Source organism: Macrobrachium rosenbergii, chromosome 56 (genome assembly GCF_040412425.1).
Source record: "Macrobrachium rosenbergii isolate ZJJX-2024 chromosome 56, ASM4041242v1, whole genome shotgun sequence".
Classification (NCBI taxonomy): Eukaryota; Metazoa; Arthropoda; class Malacostraca; order Decapoda; family Palaemonidae; genus Macrobrachium; species Macrobrachium rosenbergii.
This window is the reverse complement of record NC_089796.1, coordinates 31,748,367-31,770,953: the sequence shown is the minus strand read 5'-3', so window position 1 is coordinate 31,770,953 and position 22,587 is coordinate 31,748,367. Positions and strand designations below refer to the sequence as shown.

General features: G+C 38.0%; 1 protein-coding gene across 1 annotated transcript; it reads right to left on the bottom strand.

Annotated features, from left to right (window-relative positions):
• Positions 1–1,342: 1,342 nt before the first annotated feature.
• On the bottom strand, positions 1,343–2,522 carry LOC136836151 (uncharacterized). The gene is made up of 3 exons (XM_067100148.1): positions 2,515–2,522; positions 1,643–2,388; positions 1,343–1,572 (listed from the first exon to the last, which is right to left on the bottom strand). Exons 1-3 carry the CDS (start codon positions 2,520–2,522, stop codon positions 1,343–1,345), a joined length of 984 nt encoding a protein of 327 aa, XP_066956249.1.
• Positions 2,523–22,587: the final 20,065 nt, after the last annotated feature.

Genomic DNA, 22,587 nt, shown 5'->3' with positions numbered 1-22,587 from the left:
GTCTGATCACCTGACTGAGAAACAGCAGCAATTAGCTTATACTGTACAAAGCATCCTAAGCAGTCAGACAAGGAGATCTAAATTGTGGGAAAGATGGAATAATGAGGAGTCTGTTCCTTAAATAACGTATTCTGTATTTTAGCAATTATGAAGTGTCATCTGTAGAATCTGTCATTATTATTATTATTATTATTATTATTATTATTATTATTATTATTATTATTATTATTATTATTATTATTATTATTATTGGTTTTGTTAAACAAGATGGCAGTTTCAACTGCATTTATTTTATATAGTAAATGCTCAATTCGTCTTATAAATTTTTTTTCTTGCGCTGGAATGGTTGCAAGCAATTGACCAATATTCATATCCGGTGGTTTAGTGATGTGTAGGAGGTAGTTCTTGTGGAATGTCGACAAGTTCCTCCCTCCTTGTTATAGGACATCATTCAGGACAGGATCACAGGATAAAATGGCTATAATGTGTGGATTTTTCATCTTTTATCCGTGGTTGTTGGTCTGCAGACTTAGTCGCTTCATTTTTCATTGGTTATCCGGCCATGACGTCATTGGAAGGGTGGCTCCTGATTGGCTGTCTTCTCCTCGATCTAAGCCTACTGCTGATCGGCGTTGGTGCGATTTCTCGAGGAAGGCGGGTTAACCAACCATTCCCGAGGTGAGCGTCTCTGCCTCCCTCAGGCGTTGGAAGGGTGTCCTCGGGGTGAGGGTTAAAGTCGTCCTCAACGTCGGGCCGTCTTTGGGTCATAGGTGGGTGTGAGGGGCGATATTGCAGGTCATCCTCGGGGTGAGATCTCAGTAGGCGATCACCCTCAGTGCTCTGGAGGTCATCCTCGAGGGCCGTAGGTTGGGATGCGGGTCTTGCCTGGGTGTCCTTGGCTTTCCTGGGAGATATAGGGAGAAGGAAGGTCTCCTGAGTTACATTAAGGCTTGGTTTTTCCTTCCCTATGAGGAGCACCTCTAGGACGCAAAAACGACGAAGGTCAGGGGCGCTGACAATAATTTTGAAATGTCCAACCATGTCACTGTGGCCGATCCTCTGGTTGTGGGTAGTCTTCCAGTGATTAAAGATGGTTTCCTCCTGGGCATGGCAGGAGATCCGTTTGGAGAGGCGCATGGATGTTATGCCGATGTAAGTTCCGGGGCATCCTCAGAAAGGGCATGTGTATCGGTATATGACATTCGTCCTCTTCATGGGATCTTGGGGAAGGGCAGAGTTTTCTTCATCAGTAGACCGCACGTCTTCTTGCTCCTGTAGAAGATAACTAGTTGGATCTTGCTGCTGTCGGTGGGGGCAACGTTGTCCCTAATGATATTTTTTTTCAGGGCCCGTTCGTCTCCTTATATCGTGAGTGGTAATTCCCTTTGTAGAAGAGGGTGATCATCTCTGGTGTATCTCGTCTCTCCTCTTGGTTATACCACTTTTCCATCGTCCTTCTGTAGACGGCCTGGGTGCTCGTGTTGGGATGACGATTATTAACTAATACCTGGGAGGCCCGTTCCATTTCATGGTGAGTGTCGGTCCACAATGAACAGTGGGTCAGGGCCCCTCCTGGTGTAGGCGGTGATGGTGGAGTTCTTTTACCTCTCAGGGCACTCTCTGTCACCGTTCAGGCACATACCAAGGTTCGTAGGTTTGGTATACACCATGGTAGAGAATGGGTCCTCCTTCAGCTCAAGAAGGACATCCAGGAAGGGTAGGCAGCCGTCCTCATTGTGTTCAATGGTAAAGCGGAGACTGCTGCGTCGGTGGAAGACTGCACGCAGTTCATCAATCTCTTTGCTGGAACCGGCACTTATAAAGGTGTCATCAATATACCGGACGTACATAGATGGCTTCATGATCTCCGCAAAAACCCTTTCTTCCACCAAGCCCATGTAAAAGTTCGCAAACAGGACTCCGAGGGGGGATCCCATTGCGATGCTGTCTACCTGGGGGTACATATGTCCATGGTGGTTGATGAAGGGTGCCTTCTTAGTACATAGTTCAAGTAAGGATCGAAGGGCATGTTCGGGGATGGACAGGGGTCTAGTCGATGGGTCCCTGTAGACACGATCGGCGATCATCTCGATGGTGAAAAGGGATTCAACGTCCTTTGATGTAATGCATCCTCTGGCAGGCGCAACTCTAAGGGCATCAAGGAACTCTGCAGATGACTTCAAACTATAGGTAGAACGAATATAAGGTGTTAGGAGGGTATTGAGTTTCTTTGCAAGGTGGTAAGTAGGGGCGGGAATTTGACTGATGATTGGTCTAAGGGGGTTATTGCGTTTATGAGTCTTTACACTACCATAAATATAGCCAAGATTAAAATCGCCTATAGTTTGAAGTCGTCTGCAGAGTTCCTTGATGCCCTTAGAGTTGCACCTGCCAGAGGATGCATTGCATCAATGGATGTTGAATCCCTTTTCATCAACGTCCCAGTGGACAAAACCATCGAGATGATCGCTGATAGCGTCTACAGGGACTCATCAACTAGACCCCTTTCCATACCCGAACATGCCCTTCGATCCTTACTTGAACGATGTACTAAGAAGGCACCCTTCGTCAACCACCATTGACTTATGTACCTCTAGGTAGACAGTGTCACAATGGGATCCCCCCTCGGATTCCTGTTTGCGAACTTTTACATGGGCATGGTGGAATAAAGGGTTTTTGGAGAGAAGCCATCCATGTACGTCCGGTATATTGATCACCTTTATATGTGCCGGTTCCAGCGAAGAGATTGATGAACTGCGTGCAGCCTTCCACCGATGCATCAGTCTCCGCTTTACCATTGAACACAACGAGGACGGCTGCCTACCCTTCCTGGATGTCCTTGTTGAGCTGAAGGAGGACTCGTTCTCTACGAACCTTGGTATGTGCCTGAATGGCGACAGAGAGTGCCCCGAGAGGTACAAGAACTCCACCATCACCGCCTACACCAGGAGGGCCCTTACCCACTGTTTGTTGTGGACTGACACTCACCGTGAAATGAAACGGGCCTCCCAGGTATTAGTTAATAATCGTCATCCCAACACGAGCATCCAGGCCGCCTACAGAAGGACGATGGGGAAGTGGTATAACCAAGAGGAGAGACAAGATACACCAGAGATGATCACCCTCTTCTACAAAGGGAATTACCACTCACGATATAAGGAGGACGAACAGGCCCTGAAAAAAAATATCATTAGGGACAATGTCGCCCCCACCAACAGCAGCAAGAAGATCCAACTGGTTATCTCCTACAGGAGCAAGAAGATGTGTAGTCTACTGATGAAGAACAACCCTGCCCTTCCCCAAGATCACTGGAAGACTGCCCATAACCAGAGGATCCGGCACAGCGACATTGTCGGACATTTCAAAATTATTGACAGCGCCTCCGACCTTCGTCATCTTTGCGTCCTAGAGGCGCTCCACATAGGGAAGGAAAAATCAAGTCTTAATGTAACTCAGGAGACCTTCCTTTTCCCTACAGCCACCAGGAAAGCCAAGGACACCCAGGCAAGACCCGCATCCCAACCTACGCCCCTCAAGGATGACCTCCAGAGCACCGAGGGTGATCGCCTCCTGAGATCTCACCCCGAGGATGACCTGCAAGAACGACCCTCACACCCACCTACGACCCAAAGACGCCCCGACGTCGAGGACGACTTTAACCCTCGCCCCGAGGACGCCCTTCCAACACCTGAGGGAGGCAGAGGCGCCGCCCTTCACCTCGGGAACGATCGGTTAACCCGCCTTCCTCGAGAAACCGCACCATCGCCGATCAGCAGTAGGTTTAGATCGAGGAGAAGACAGCCAATCAGGAGCCGCCCTTCCAATGACGTCATGGCCGGATAACGAATGAAAAATGAAGCGACTAAGTCCACAAACCAACAAACACGGATAAAAGATGAAAAATCCACGCATTACAGCCATTGCATCCTGTGATCCTGTCCTGAATGATGCCCTAACGAGGAGGGCCAAACCAGTCGACATTCGACGAGAACTACCTCCTACACATCACTAAACCACCGGATATGAATATTGGTCAGTTGCTTGCAACCATTCCAGAGTAAGAAAAACAATTGATGGGACGAATTGAGCGTTCACTATATAAAATAAATGCTGTTGAAACTGCCATTTTGTTTAACAAAACCTGTATTAAAGAAGGTCTTTTTCCTATTATTATTATTATTATTATTAATTATTATTATTATTATTATTATTATTATTATTATTATTATTATTATTATTATTATATTTGCACGTTTATTGTTATTATTGTATTTTCTTTTTTTATTATTACTGTGATTGATATCATTGTAGAGTTTTTGCTTTTTCAATTTCGGTATTTAGCCTTCTGGACCCGACTTCTGTGCCCACCTAAGGTCCCTAGCTACAAATTAATTGTATGCAATCTGTTTTTTTAATAATTTTTTTTTTTTTACCATTAATCTCACTATTATTACTGTTATACTATTATTATGAATACTGTTTTTTTTTGTAGTTCTTCAGCAACTGTGTGGGTATTGCTGATTTATCATTTCTTATCATGTCATCTCATGTATCTAGAGCTGAAATGAAATCTAATATTATTTTCATTATTACTTATTCAATTTCAGATCAGTGTGGAACATCTTCAGGTGCTGATATGTATTAACTCTTACCTGAAGTTTAATGTTGATTATTGCAAAGACTGTGATGAATTTTTAATCTCTGCTCAACTGTTTGCCTTTTGATCGCAATGATAAAACGTAGGTCATTTTCTAAGAGCATTATCCTCAACTTGGTTGCAATCCAATTAAGATAATAGCAGATAATTTTTTTAACAACTTACAGTTTTATACTTAGCATATACAAAAAAGGGGGAGTGTAACCAACCACGTTATATATTCTTTCAATAAATGACATTGCTTACTCCATTTCCCCCTTGTCTACAAGGAGAAGAAAAGAACGATGTCAAATAAGTCCCTGGAAATTTTGCTTCTTTCGTTTTGTCGTATTTCTAGAGAGAATCCTTCATTCTCAGTTAAGCTTCTTTTATCAATTACTTACGCATCCAATACTGGGTTTTCTCCCTCATAACTTTGGAATGGTTTCCTTATGAAATACTTGTGCAACTCGTATCTGCTCTCCTTCTCTGTAAGTTAGGTCTCGTAATGACTGAGTTTCGTGTGTATTGTGCTCTCTCTCTCTCTCTCTCTCTCTCTCTCTCTCTCTCTCTCTCTCTCTCTCTGTGATGTTAGTTACATATTTCTAAAATTACTGTTGTTGTTGGACAGAAATGTATTATTATTATTTTTGGATAAAGTGGATCTCGTGGGAGAGGGGAGCGTTGCAGTGACATCGATGGACTTCAGAACTCTTGTTTTCTCATCGTGGTCCTTATGTGTTGAGAATATCGAGACCTTTTTAAATTCTCGACGTTATTCAAACTTGAATAATAATAATAATAATAATAATAATAATAATAATAATAATAATAATAATAATAATAATAATAATAATATAAAAAGGATGGCTGCATCGTGCGAATTAATCTTATATGAGTCTTCTCAATTTTCCTTATGACTCGTTTCTCTTTAAAGGAAAAATTGAGAAGGTTCAATATTAGATTAAATCGCACGATGCAGTCATCCTCTTTATCAGGATGTGCTTAACAATCGTTTAAGAGAGGGTTGACTTCCTTCCAATAATAATAACAACAATAATCTGAGTAAGAGATAGTAAACACTGCATAAAAAATTATTAAAATACTCAGCATAACTAATATCTATAGTAACGCACAAGGTGAAGAGTGCTTTCCGTTTTGAATCAACTAGGCGCTTAATGAAGTCCCAATTTGCCATGTATGTCTTATACGTAAGTGCAAGACATGTTATGTAACACCGCATGAAAGATGCTAATGAAGTGAACGCAGGAAAACTTTGTCTGGTGGACGTGTTCAGTTCAATGGTACTGCATCGTGAAAGCGCAGTATTACAGTGTATAAGTACAACAAGTTATTCTTATATTTAGGATGGAATCCTATGTACAGACTTCCATTCTGTAAATTATACCTTATGTAGCAGGATATGATTCCTTATTGTGTATACTTGTATAGCTTCTACTACACCTGTAAGGTGTCTGTTGAATAAAGTACAGCTCGGAACACATCTTTATCTTCATCCGAATACAGCACCAAAAAATCGCGATCGGCGAAGACGATGAAATAGAGAACACATACTATAGCAAAGTCCACCTCGCTTTGCAGCTAAGCCCCGCCCACTGATTATGTCATGACCATTCTTTGAAGGTGATTTGTTAGCAATGGTTTCGAAAAGTTGGTTAATCTGTGCTTCTTTTCATCTTCATTTATTTTGCAATGGTTGTTGTACTGAACTCAAAAACGTTCTGTTGATTATCAAAAGGAAACTTTATATTATACCCTGCAATAAAGTCATAATACACATCTCCCCCCCCCAAAAAAAAGGAAAATATGAATGAAGTCAGGAGAGTTCCGCAATGCTGTAATGTTGTTTTTCGTAAATGAGGTTCACCTGAATACGGAGGTGACACAGGGAATGTCTGCATTCGAATCGGTGCACTTGAATCACTGGAAAATGACAATTACCTTCTGATGTCAAGCGTGTTCACCATTCTAAATTTAACACAGACGTTCTCAGAGCTATGCAGACTGGTATTACATATTGATTTCAGGAATTTGACTACGTTTTAAGTCATAAAACTGACTTCATTGCAATTGTTTACACATTCGGTGGGATGACGAGCAGTGACTCCACTCTTCAAAACCAGAATATGCCTATGTTTAACTTAAAGTTCCAGTATGATAGGCGAATCATATTGGATATAATTTGCTGAGAATTTTCTTAAGAACATTATCTCCTTTCGAAATAACAAGATCACAAACAATGACACAGACCTATAATGTCCTGTCTTTATGACGTTTGGATTATAGGCCTATCTTATATTCAACCGTTTTATTGTGGTTCTGGTTGTGGTTATTCTTGTTTTTGTTGCTGCTGTTATGGTGCTTGTAGTGTCTTCGAGAACTTATCATATGGTAACCTAACATTGCAGAATAAACATAGACCTCTTCATAAAATACTGGTGTAAAGAATTATCTGGCTACTCTTGTTAATTGAAATTTAGTAATTTCTTTTAACAGTATTCGAGATCTTTATGAATATAGTCCACGCTAGAATATTCTCCTAACAACACACACACACACACACACACACACACACACACACACACACACACACACACACACACACACACACACATATATATATATATATATATATATATATATATATATATATATAGAGAGAGAGAGAGAGAGAGAGAGAGAGAGAGAGAGAGAGAGAGAGAGAGAGAGAGAGAGAGAGAGAGAGAGGGTAATCTACAAGAATGCCCCCAAAAGCAAATGAATCATGAGCTACTCACAGACTGGTTTGGATCATCTCATACATAACTTTTTCAGTTATCGTTTTTTTTTTATTTTTTCGTTAATTATTTTATGGTGCCTTCCTACCGTAGCCTTCATTTTCATTGAATGCCACAACAGCCTTATATTTACTCATCACAGTAATATAATTTGTTATTCCTTTTGTAAATATATTTTCAATATAATTCACTGAGAACAGTTTGCTAATTGTGTGTAAGGCTGAGACAGTCCTGTGATTGATCTGTGTGTGCCATCGGCTACGTGCCCACAAGTTTTACTTTTATTCCCTGTGGTATAAGTGGCGTTACAATTACTATGGCCATCCACGCATGTAATGTGTATGTGCACTTGCTTATACGTGTACATTCCACTTTATGCATATACATTATATATCGTGAAGGTGAAACTACCATATTAATTATAAGCTACTCTATCTCAACAGATACGGGTAGAAAACTATTTGCGATAAGACATTTACGTGTAGGCCAATGGCCTGTCATTGTCTCAAAATGTAAGAATTTGATGTGTAGGACTATGTCCTGTCATTGCCTCAAAATATAAGAAATTGACGTGTAAGTCTATTGCCTGTCATTGCCTCAAAATATAAGAAACCGACGTGTAGGCCTAATCTCTCAATGATATTAACATTTGACATGGCTGCACAAGTCTATGCTTCGTTGCAATTAATGTGGTCTATGTGGAATCGCTTATTTAAGCCAACACCAATTCAAAGGAAAAAAGAAGCAAGGTGCTTGTGCATTTAGGCTGCTCATGATAAAAAAAAAATGACGCACAGACAATATGCTCCAAGATCTGCATAATGATGTATGACTTAATGCGTCTTTTATCGGAGATATCAATTGCACACTTCACAACTCCGGGAACTCAAATCTGTGGTCACGATTCATGCACGAAACTCAACGTGACCGAGCGGAGTCAAATCCGTACAGGTAATCATTTGGAATGTTAACTAGTGTGACGTTACTCTCCCTTTAGTACTAGTCAACCACAGGAGTGCAGTGGGCGGGTTTAGCTGCAAAGCGAGATGGACTCTGCTATAACAATCATCTTATCCTCTCCCAAAGGTAAGAGGTTATAAACTTATAATGAATGTATGGCAGAGTGAGTCCACCGCTCTTTGCAGCTAAGACCCGCCCACTGCACGCCAGTGATTGGCTAGCTCTCGAAAGGGGAACTGCGTCACACTAATTAAGAGTCCAACTCCAAACGATTACTAGTACGGAATTAACTCAGTTCGGTAATGTTGAGTTCCATGCGCGAATGATGACACCACAGGTTTGAGTTTCCGGAGTTACGAAGTAGGCTATTAACATCTCCGATAAAATATGTATTAAGTTATATACTATTGTTAAGTTCTGATCTTGGATCATTCCGTCCGTGTATTTTATATACATACACACACACACACACACACACACACACACACACACACACACACACACATATATATATATATATATATATATATATATATATATATATATATATATATATATATATATATATATATATATATATATATCACAAACCTAAATATACAAGCATCTTGTTTTTTTGTTTTTTTAATTGGTGTTGGCCTACATAAGCGGTTCCTCATAGACCACATCAACTAAAATGAAATATAGACTTATGCAGCCAATTCCGATCATAGGGAATTAATTCATCATAATGTTCATATCATTGTGAGATTAGGCCTACACATAAAATTCTTATATTTTGATGCAATGACAGGGTATAGGCCTACACGTCAATTTCTTATATCTTGAGGCAATGACAGGGCATAGGCTTTCATGTCGTTTTCTTATATTTTGAGTCAATGATAGGGCAAAGTTCTATACATAATTTTTATTTTAGGCAATGGTAGGCCAAAGGCCTACTTATACTCCACTTATACCACAGCGAGTAAAAGTAAAACTTTTGAGCGTGTAGCTGATGGCAAACATACTCGTACTACTCCATATACGAGACATGTAAGTTACTTACTTATTGGTGGTAAATAACACCCCCCACCCCCCAACAAAAATAGATAGTGGTATATTTGCAAAATAAATAAATTCAAGGAGGCTGTCATGAAACAAAGCGGACCTTCAAAGACTGCATTTATCAACAAAAGAACAATGTGCAATAATATGACAATAATAGAAGCAACAAAAATATATGTTAGCCTAATCAAAAAATAACATTAATTCAAAGCTGATAACCAAGGTAAACATCAATCATCTTTGCTATATTCTGAATCCGAGGTGTCTTCACTAATGTCTATAACTAAACTTTCCATCAAATGGTTAACTGCTATATCTTTTTTTATATATTCCTCTTCTACCTTTCTGGTGTGACGAATACATTTTTTCCAGTCATCTGCATTAATTGCTTCTGTCGCTCCTCTGTTTACTGTGACTATCCGTTGAAGAGTTTGATTGGGATTAGAATTCTGGCTTTGAATCGATGACTTTAACTGAGCCCAAATCAGTTCGATAGGGTTCAGATGGCTGAGATATGGAGGAAGCCGTAGTACTTCATGTCCCTTTTCACGTGCCATTTCAACAGTACAAAAGACCTGATTGTGTTTGTTTAATTTAACAAGACAGAGCAGTTCAACCTTCAACAGAGATGGATCATGAGGAATTTTGTTTTCTGTTAACCACTGGATTATTTGGCATTTTTTTGAGTATCAGCTGGTACTTTATTCATAAACTTCGAATGGTAAGATGCGTTGTCCATGATGATTAGAGGATGACTTGGGATATTTGGTAAAAGTTGATTCTCAAACCATGATTGGAAACATTCGTGGTTCATAGAATCGTAAAAACCTCCTTTGGTTCCAGTTTTAGATTTGAACATGAGGAGTGCTCCTGGTATAAATCCATTATCTCCACCAGCATGAACAGTAATGAACATTGCCCCTTTACCTGTCTTCAATTTGGACCCACAGATCCGTCCTCTACTGTCCAACACTTGGCAACACATTCACTTTGATTAACCCAAGTTTCATCCAAGTATATCTCTGGTCGTGGATTGCTTTGCTTCCGACTGCTCTTGATTAACCTTAGGTATTTATTTCTAGCAGCAATCACACCCGTCTTTCCACTAGCAAATATTTACCACTTCTTACCTTTCTGAAGAGGAACCCAAGCTGTTTAACAATCCTTCTCAATGAGTTAAGGCTCCCCGGGAAGTTGATGGGTGGTTCCTTTACCCTATCCAGTCCGCGTTCATTCACGGAAGATCATTCCTTTCATAAAATGAAAGGGTTTTCTTACGTATGCAGTCTTTATCAAAACTGCCTAATTTCCCTAAAACTGGGAATTGTACTTTCCTGGCCGGGGGAGATTTTATGCCGCCATCCATAAATTGCTTTTTAATACTGTATAAATAGACTTCACGGAGACTCCCGTAACTTCAGATGTCATTGCGGTCAACTCAGTCTCACAAATTTCTGGGTTCTGACTTAGGAGATACCTATGCATGTTCAGGATCACGGCTCTTGTTCGGCTCGTTAAGGTGCCCTTCCACTGGGCCGGCTGAAACGACTACAGCCGCCCGGCTACAGCCGGCCGGCTGTAGAAACAGACTCCTACAGTGCTATTATTATGTACCCCTTTCCAATGACCCGTCTACAGCCGGTCTGTCGGCCAGGCTGCCCACCTCCCGACTCGAGCCGGCTGGGCAGCACTCCTCTCCGAGCAGTCCAGCCGGCAGGTCGGTCTACGATTTTTCTGCGTTTCTTAACTCAGTAGTGTTGTTTTTCCAGTTTCGATTTGTGATGGATGATTTGAAATTAATAGAATTAGTTCGTAAGCATAAATGTTTGTACGATTCCAAAGATCAGTATTATAAGGATACACTTATAAGAGACAATGTAAATGTAAATGGAAGTGAATCAATCAATTAATTAATTTAAACAATGTAACATTTTATTTGGTTTCTATTAGTTATATAAGAAAATGGAAAAAAGTCTTTACCTGAGAGTTAGTCCCAATTTCTCAGCTGGGGTTATTGGATTTTTATAAAATGGCTTGGTTTGCCAGATATTTCAGTTTCAATCAGTGAGAGAATGTAATTAAATTGAGCTATATTTACTCGGAAGAATTTTTCTAAATATATATTCGTCCTTTAAAACGGTGTCTTTCAATCAATATCCTTTGACATCCTTGTTCTTTTCGAGATGTGAAAAGTTCATGTGGAGATGACCTTTCTAACTCTGCTTGCATCATCTAAACAACATTCTTCTTCTTCCTCTTCCGCCAAGAGGTATTGAAGAAAGTACGTCCTCACTTGCATGTGCCATTATTGAAACTGACTCTTACACCGGCCACAGTCGTTGTAATGGAATCTGTATCGACGGCTATAGCCCATCCGGTTATAGCCGTCGACTTTAGCCGGGCGGCTGTAGTCGTTTCAACCGGCCCAGTGGAAGGGCACCTTTAGTCTGCAAGTAGCCCATGATTCATTTCATTTTGGAGGTACACTTGTAAAAAAGTTAAAGTATACCTTTAGTTTTACCAGACCACTGAGCTGATTAACAGCTCTCCTAGGGCTGGCCCGAAGGATTAGACTTATTTTACGTGGCTAAGAACCAATTGGTTACTTAGCAAAGGACCTAAGCTTATTGTGGAATCCGAACCACATTATAGCGAGAAATTAATTTCTATCACCAGAAATAAACTCCTCTAACTCTTCATCAGCCGGCCGGCGACTCGAACTCAGGTCTAGCGAGTTCCAGTCCATAGCTCTACCCTCTGGCCCAACGAAGAGCTGGTAGCCTACACTTGTAGATTACCTTGATGGACAAAAAGATAACTGTCAGTAAAGCTCTCTCTCTCTCTCTCTCTCTCTCTCTCTCTCTCTCTCTCTCTCTCTCTCTCTCTCTCTCTCGGTTATTATAAGAATATTCTAGCGCAGACTGTATTCATAAAGCTCTCGAATACTTTTAATTCAAACAAATTACTAAATTTCAATGAACAGTAGGCCTAGTAAGCAGATCATTCTTTACGCTAATATTTTATGAATAAATATACTGTATCTGTTTTTTTTTCTGAAATGTTAGGTCTCCACGTGAAAAGTTTTCGAAGACACAAGAAACATAACAGCAACAACAAAAACAAGACCAGCCACAACACAAACAACCACAGTAAAACGGCTGAATATGAGATAGGCCTATAATCCAAACATTATAAACTGCGTAAACCGACAAAAAAGACATTAGACATTGTCGGTATACATAATGCTTTTATGATTCTGTTATTTGAAAAGGAGATAATGACCTTAAGAAATTTCTCAGCAAATTATATCCAGTATGGTTCGGATAGCTTATCATACTATAACTTTGAGCTAAACATAGGCCTATAAATTGCTATGAGCTTCAGAACATTCTTTTTCGGTGACTTTTTTTTTTTGTCATTACGAAGCAAATCGATCATCCTTATATTTATATTACAGCTATGTGTGTTGATATCTAAAAGTATAAAGTTTTAATCACTTAAATCAATTCCAACACTTTACTCAATACATATTATTGGAAGTGGTAGCTGCCAATAATACTTTCGATTATTAAAAATGACTAAGTGAACAATAATGTATATCAGTTTTATACCTAATGTTTATTGAAGGGTGAAGAACACCTGCCTTACCTTCATACAGACGATTAATAAGTCGAATAGGAAGGCTCATAGACATATAGAAAGAATGTAGTGCATCGAGTGGAAGAAGCCTTTGTCGTCTGCAGTTGCCATAATCCATTGGTTGTCAGTTTGCGTGTAAACTCCAGTGACACTTGTGAATGGTTTTTTTTTTTTTTTACAGAATTAGATTCAACAATGTAAAAAATTATTTATAAAAGGTTCCGGGTGTTAATAAAACAATGATATATTTGCAAATGAAATTTTATTCATAACGAATATGTTTTAAGAATAGAAGTAAATATGCGAACGTTGAGCCTAAGTTGGCGTCCTGTGCTGGTTTTGTAGAGTGCAGTCACTGCTTGTCATTCCACCGAATGTGTGAACGATTGCAAGGAAATATATTTTTAATCATTAAAACGTAGTCAGATTTCTTAAAATCAATATGAAATACCAGTCTGCTGAGCTCCTCCGAGACAGTCTTCGTGTTTAAATTTAGAATGGTGAACATGCTTGATAATATCACACTGTAATCACCATTGCCCTGTAATTCAAGTACACCGATTCGAACGCAGTCATTTCCTTTGTCATCTCCGTCAGTGTTGCCAGATTGTCAGAAATTTCTGGAGATCTTCTGAAATTTTCAACTATTGTCAGAATTTAAGAAATTATGGCAGAATCTTCAGAAATTTCATATAATTTGACAGATATTTTTCAGATTTCTATAATTATCTCCAGAATTCTAAAAATGTACAAAAAATTCATCCGGCCCTAGTAAGAAAATATATTTAAACTAGTAAGAAAATATATTTAAATATTTCAAGTTTTATTACCTACCCTTTTCCACAGACACACAGAGAGAGAGAGAGAGAGAGAGAGAGAGAGAGAGAGAGAGAGAGAGAGAGAGAGACTAACTTTCAGACATGCCGGAGCCAGAGCCCGGAGGGAGGATGGTGACGCCACCGTAACGTCGCGTCGCCACCGTCCGTGACCAACGGTCAAGCAATAGAGCAATCGTACTATTATCTATATCTACTCTGTCTCTAATATTCGCCAGGTTCACACGGATTCGAACTTCAGTGTTCTTTAGTTTGTTAGCTTTTCGCCTGATTGACCATCCTCTGGTAAGATTCTGTTACACCCATGGGTACATAGGTACAATAAATGTAAGCCGTTATCCAACATTTAAAAGAAATATTAAATTATTTGTTGAAATGAGACCATAGAAGCAGCCTTGTATGTGTAGCAATTTTTTATTTTTTTTATTTTTAGTCAAGACCAGTCTATCCGTCCCCACGTGGTTGTCGCTGAGATTTTAGGCTGAGATTTTGCCGTAGACATATATATATATATATATATATATATATATATATATATATATATATATATATATATATATATATATATATATATATATATATATATATATATATATATATATATATATATATATATATATATATATATATATATATATATATATATATATATATATATATATATATATATATATATATATATATATATATATATATATGGATAGGTGTTGATAATTCAAGTGCTTGGTCATAACTTTCAAGTATAATATACGTTTGAATTTTTGCATAGAAATCATCTCTAAATATGCTTATGCTTTTGACCGTTGTCCTTTAGTAGTGTAGAATGAATATGGTTGGCAGATTTTGGTCTTTGCAAAGTTGAACTGCATCCCATTGATTTTTTCCATCTCCTATGCATTATCCTATGTTCGTATTGCGGTTTTCAGTTCACAATTATTGGTTGCAAACCTTCCATTATCTTAACTACATCATAACAATTTGTCTTAGGCCTATTGTAAGCTGTGTTGTATTAAGGTAATTAGACTCCCGTAATGCGTCAGTAGTCCGTTATTATCTAAAAATCTAAAATTCTTTTGAATTCATGTCTCAGGTCTCTGATGAAAGCAAATTTTCTCTAATTGTAGATGAAATTACTGATAAGGGATGTACAAAGCATTTATGTATGGTAGCACGTACATTGATAAATGATGAGGTAAAGGACTGTTTTCTTGGGCTCATTCCATTGCAGGATGCAACCGCAATTGCATTGTATATATAACTATGTAGTCGGGTTTTTTAGGGACAACCAAATTGACTACAAGCAGAATATGATAGGTTTTGGTGCTGATGGCGCAAATGCAATGTTAGGGGCGCATAATTCTCTGTCTTCACATTTAAAGAATGACATTAAGGGTCTGTTTATCATGAAATGTATATGTCACACATTTGCATTATGTGCCTCTTATGCATGCTTAACTCTGCCTAGAAATATTGAAGACTTAGCGCGTGATGTTTTCAGCTACTTCCAGTGCAGCCCCAAGCGAATGGGGTCATTTCAAGAATTTCGGGTTTCTGTTAATGTGAAACCACATAAACTTTTGCATCCATGTCAAACCCGCTGGTTGTCATTACATATGGTTGTATCCCGACTTTTAGAGCAATATGATGCATTGATTTTGTACTTCACTGAAGCTGCATTCTCAGAACGATCGCATGCTTGTGACAACATACTGCAGAGACTAAAGAATCCATTGACCAGACTATATCTAACGTTTTTGGACTTTGTTTTACCAATATTCAATTCTCTAAACAAATTAATGCAATCAGAGAGTATGCAGATTCATGTAATGCGGAAGTCAGTTTCTGCATCGTTCAAAACTTTGGTTGAATGCTATTTAGATGACAATTATTTAGAAAAGACACCACTAAACAAGGTTGCACTGAATGACCCCCATAAATTCAAATCCCTGTCTTCTATCTATTTAGGTGCTAAAGTTGGAATGCTTCTCTCGGAACAGCATGGCATCCCAACTCAAACACTTCAAGAGTTGCGACAGAGCTGCCTGAACTTTTGTATTGAAGGTGCAGCACAAATAAGAAAACGGTTTCCCTTCAATGATGTTATTTTTGAACAGTTAGAAGCGTTAGACCCCAAAGTTGTCAAGGCCAAATCATTGCCCTCCCTTGCTCCCCTTATATCATCATTCCCAGCTCTAGTCAATGAGACCAATGTACAGAATATAGACAGACACTGAATGGCGGCTTTTGAGAAATAGTGAGCTTCTTTCGGAAGAGTTTGAAACTCCAACAAACTTTTGGATCGCTGTTAAAGGAGTGAAATCTGGTGACGGAAACCCAATGTTTCCTAATCTGTCTGCTTTCATGTGTCTTCCTCACTCTAGTGCTACGGCGGAGAGAGTCTTTTCTGCCATAAATAGAATGAAAACGAAACTTAGAAACAGATTATCAACCAAAACAATGAGTGGGTTATTACACAGCAAAAGACTACTTGAAGAGAAAACCTGCTATAATTTTACTGTACCATCTGAAATGGTTAGGATGATGAACAGTGACATTTACAAAAAAGAAAGTGCAGTCACTGATAATGTTAATGACAGTGAAGAGGAAATAATAGAAGAAAACTAATATTTTCAGTATTTGCTAATGATTTAGGCTACATTTCATGTTAATTATTCCAGTGTTCTGAAATTTTCATATTAATCACCTCAATTTTATGAATACATAATGTTAATTAACCCAATATCATGGAAGTTACATTTATTTTGTAGTGATCTAGAATTTTTTCAGTCAAAGAAATATATGATTCATGTCATTTAGTGTCAAAAAAACTTGTCAGTTAATATTATATCTTTATGTTTGCTGTTATTAATTTCATCGTTTTTAGTTCTGTTTTTATGAAAATTATAATTTGATGAATAAGAAGCAATAATTATTTTCAGGTAAAAATTAATTATTGAAAAAATGATTTATTGGTTTGAATTTCATAAAAGAAGAAAATATAAATAGATAATCACTCTTCATGTTAATGTACAAAAAAAATTAGAATCTTCAGAAATTTTAAGAAATATCCAGAAATTTTGTTCAAAAATCTTCAGAAATTACACTGCGACCATCTGGCAACACTGTCTCCGTGGTCAGGCGAACATCAATTACGATAAACTATTGTAGCATCGCGGAACACTACTGATTTTATTCATATTTTCCTATTTTCTCCCATTTCTAGGGATGTGTGAGTTATGATTTTATTTCAGGGGATAATATAACGTTTCCTTTTGATAATCAACAGAACTTAATTTAGCTCGGTAAAACAACCATTGCTAAATTAATGAAGATGGAACGAACCATAGATTAACCTGTTTTTCGAAACCATCGCCAACCAATCAGCTTCAAAGAGTGGTCATGACGTAAGCAGTGGTCGGGGATTAGCTGCAAAGAGCGGTGGACTCTGCTACACACCCAAAATGTGGATGTTACAACACCACTGGCGTGACTTTTCAATCATATTCGCCTCTTTTTCTCAAAGGCGACTAAATGAGATTTTCCTGTTGCCTTTCAGAGACTTACAAAGACATTTGCATCCAGCTGTCTGAACCCTTCACGCTGTCTTGGATTTCGGAGGTGGGGACCCGAGAAGAATTCTTTTAACTTCACGAGAAGAAGAATTCCCGGTATGTGGATGCTTTCTTTGTTGCGTTGGACCTTGAGTACTTCTTACCTAGTTTCGTTTTTTCGCTTTTGTTTGCTCTAACAGCAATTGCAAAAGATGGGGATGTTCAGTATTTGTTTATTGTATTTTTGCAGCATATTTTTCTGTTCCTTTTATTGGTAGGCTATTTTGTTTGTTATTCTTACCCATTTTGCTTTTGTAAATTTCCCTAAAGCTTTTTCGTTGTGTTGTTTTTATTCGGATTTTTGGCATGGCTTAATTTCATTTTTTTTTATTTATCTTTTCTTTCTGTTCTTCTGTTGTTATTCTATTGTGCTGAAAAGAAAATAAAACACAACAGTTACTGCTGCATTACCCATGTAACCACTGGACGGAGGGTGAACCCGAATCAGAAATTTCTCACGAGTATTTCCTTGTTCCATTACTTCTTTCTTTTGTTTGGTTGTTATAATTTGTTGTCGTTATCTTTTAACGTGTTTTTAAAATGCCATCATTTTGCTTTATTCTTTCGCCTCGTGTTTGCATTTTTTAGAGAAAACTACGCGCTTTTGCATGCAACAAGAGGATATATAGTCATTAATAGTCTGTGTAAACGCCAACTAACAATAATTCAAAATTGTGTGCATGAGCTTAACTAAGGTGGTGATGTATTAAATTTTTAAATTTTTTATTCTCTCTCTCTCTCTCTCTCTCTCTCTCTCTCTCTCTCTCTCTCTCTCTCTCTCTCTCTCTCTCTCTCTCTCTCATCTAGTCTGTTTCATAGTTATTCTTATTACAAAACAGTTCAACAAAACAACTGAGGCAGATTTCTATTGACCCTTTGTGTTCCACATCACCAAAGCTTTGATGTATTATTTCCTGTTTTTCTGTACTGAGCGTATATATATATATATATATATATATATATATATATATATATATATATATATATATATATATATATATATATATATATATATATATGTGTATATGTGTGTGTGTGTGTGTGTGTGTGTGTATATATATATATATATATATATATATATATATATATATATATATATATATATATATATATATATATATATATATATATATATATATATATATATATATATATATATATATATATATATATATATATCCAGGGTGTTTCAAAATTAGAGCCCCCTCTACAGCATAAACTAAAATTGATATGGACAAAAACAAAAGTAATTCAGAACAAGTATTTATTTAAGTCTCTCTCTGGGTAGTTAATATTTTGTGCGTCCTTCATCTGCCTGTACCACAGCCTGCATTCTTGAGGGGTATGATTTCAGCAAATCGCAAAAAAGCTGAGACTCAAACTCCATTTCCCTGAGCACTTCAGTCACCTCTCTTCGCAGGTTGTCGAGGCTTGGTACACCATCATAGTTCACTGTGCACGATTCAACACAATCCTTTAAGACACTACCAATGTTTTCACACACATTAAGGTCAGGGGAGCTACCTGGAAATTCACTTGACAAGAAGAGATCGATACCACTGTTTCGAAGCACCTCCTTGTCTGAAGAGTCTTGAAACATGGTGCCTTAGCATGCAAAAATGTGACTTCTTCAACAGATAACACATTTTCAAGATCTTTAAGGAAAGGAAATACTCCACCAGAAAGCACAGTTTCTCTGAAGTATTCGCCATTCCATGACTGTCCTTTTTCTTTGATGATCCACATTAACCATTTGGCTGTGAAACAAAAAAATTCCCAAACATTCAGGGAATTTCACAACTTGGCAATAGCGCATGTCATTGCTATCATCGAACTTTGCAGCCCAAATGATGTCATTTTTATGATTTGGCTTGCTGACTGTGTAAATGAAGAATTCATCTGATGCAGCAACATGGAGAAAGTCAGCTTCATCCCAGTCTTTAAGAAATGAACCACAATACCATGCACGGTCTTCTCTCTGTTGCTGAGTGATGTTGGGATTGCTGATAACATGAAATGGCTTGAGACCAGAATTTTTCAACTCACGATATACAGCACTATAACTTCTCTTCTTTCCCCTTTTTGTTTCTAGTTCAAGTGCCAATTTACGTAGAGACTTTCTTGGTCTACCCACTGCCTCAGCTATGATGTCTTTTGACTCCTGAGAAAGGACTTCAGGCCTTTCAAGATTTTCACTCTTTTTGTAATGACAGTCATATGTATCTTTGTTCCAGTTTCTTTTAACAAAGGATTCATCTCTTTTAATGTATTTAGCTATCCAGGAACGTGAAATGAAGGGTGTGCCAGCATCCCTGGCCTCTCTGAAGGTTATAGCCCGGATTCGGTCAATCCATCTGATTTCCTCCGTGTCGTTAGCCATGGCTGTATCTAACTCCGTCACTCAATCTGAAAATACAAGAAATGTAAAATGAAAAATAGCTTAATAGAAACTTAAAATAATGTACTTGGAGATAGGCTATAGCAGAAAACTTCATAACTTTCCATTTGTTCTGTGGGGGGGCCTTTAATTTCGAAACACCCGGTATATATATTGCAATGGATGGAACCTTTTCCAAGCCACCTCACCATTTTTTTCTACATCTGTAACGTAGCAGAGAAACAAATAAAATTCATTTCAAATTTTTTAATTACTAGAATTGTGGGTTTCCATTTGCCCCTTCATGAACTCTCTCCTTCATTCCCCAAAATGGTTAAGCCTAACCCTTCTGTCTATCCAAATGACTGCCTAAAGCCTTGTTTTCCAGGTGACCATTGTACCTTCTTGGCATAAAGCAAAGTAAGGGCAGAGCCAAAAACAGAAAGTTGACCCTGCCCTGCTCTAAACCCTCCACAAGAGTTAACTGATGCCATGCGGCCTATACAGAAAACGTGGCAAAGATTGCCCTTTGCCCCACCTATGTTGGACACGATGTGTAATCTCCAAAGGTTATTTATAGACGATGCAATGGAAATCGGGAGAGAGAAGCACTCAGAACACCACCAAGGACAGATGTCCTTAACCTTGCCTGAACCTTAAACTTTCCACATGTTTGACCCGAGGTTCGAACCAGTATACCTTTGTAGTGGCACTTCTTTAAATTCCTCCTCCATCACCAGCGCCCTATCAAATGAGGACTCCGTCATCTTGATGAAGGTAATGTACCGGAATAAGGTTTCTTAGTCAGTCATGATTCCTTTTATTTCTCTGTTTGATTTTTCATTTATTTTCCATTGTGTGATCACCTTCAGTAATTTGTGTTGGAGTATTCAGTTTAACGTAATTATGCATTTAGTGTTGAACCGAGTTACTTGGCAATATCTGTTCATTTCCCTCAGTTCCCTTTGAGCAACTTATTATTCTTGCAAGTAACTGTCTTGCATATATATTGCAGATAGACCTAGGCTGTGGAATCTCTTGGCTCTATCCATGCACAGTCCCCCTTCTAACCCCACTGCGATGTTTCCTGTTATGACGACATCAATGGCGTAGAATATTTATTCTGTGTAGGATTCATTCATATAGCAGGCCCTTGTTATTACCTACCCAGTGATTTGTCATTCTTCTGATCTGTGTTTGTTATGTAAATATGATTAGTTAAGAGAACCCTTGAGTTTACGTAATTTTCCCTCAGATGAAGAAGGCCTAAGCCACAGATTTTCCCTTGTTTGTCTACAATTGTCCTAATATTGAGTCAGATGTGTAATAAATATAAGGAATTTCCTGCATTCATCCATTGCCGCCCAGAATCAAGTGAGTATCACCTGACATTTTGTATATATATATATATATATATATATATATATATATATATATATATATATATATATATATATATATATATATATATATATATATATATATATATATATATATATATATATATATATATATATATATATATATATATATATATATATATATATATATATATATATATATATATATATATATATATATATATATATATATATATATATATATATATATATATATATATATATATATATATATAAGTTCTTACCTGACCTACTGACTGCATTCCTTGTTCAAAGGTCCAATCCGGTGTCTATTTCGTGAACAGGGGTCCTACTAATACACCATGAGATTCTGACTGCAATTTTCTAAGTCAGGCAGGAAACTTAAGAGGAAAAACAGTTAAACTGGGCCTAAGGCCGTACTTCAACAAGAGACTGTTGCAGATAAACACTTAAGTTTACTTAAAATGTAATTTATTTACAATTAAACACATCAATCAGAAGACTGGGGAATGATAGGCAGATGCAACAGGGGGCTGCCACTAGGTTAGTTATGCTATTACTGGTTCAAATATTAAAGAGTCTATGATTAATCCTCTTGAAAGGGATACTGAAGAATTGATTGCAGTGGCCTTTTCACTGAAAGAAGCATAAGGCAAGTAGATGTTTCCACAGTCGGCTATATACCGTCTGCAATTTAGATAATGCCAGTGGTTACACAAAGATAATTATAATGATTTCGGGAAAATTGAGGGTTGTACAGAGGGTGCCAAGATAACTCGATTCTGTTACGATATGCTTGCATTAAAATTCACACTGAGCTATGTGAGTCAGGTCAGTGTGATAACTCGCATTTCAGAAAAGAAAACGAGAATGCAGTGTAAGATTAAAGATACGTGACCACTGAAAGAACTTCAGATCAGGACATTACCTTACAACGGAGCGATGGAGGGCCTCATTGAATTTCACCAGGTCTAGAGGGATGAGTTTAATGGGAATGCATAAGTATTGTGACTGGGTGGTCGAAAGGTGACCACGTGGAGGGGTTGTCTGAATTAGGACCTTGCAAGGGAATGTGTGTCGGTCGCTACCAAAAGGTTTCTGAGGCCGACGACCGCTGTTTCTCACCTTTTATGACCCCTGGGGCTTATTTTCTTGCTCCTTCCAGAGGTCACTGGCATCACAAGATGGCAGTTTAGTCACCTTGTTTTCTATGTTGGAATCTTTCGAATCCTGGTGACTTCTGGCAACTTATGTTTGCCAGTTTTTATGGGGGACTCAACTTTTCTGGCTGATTTTCGGCAGGC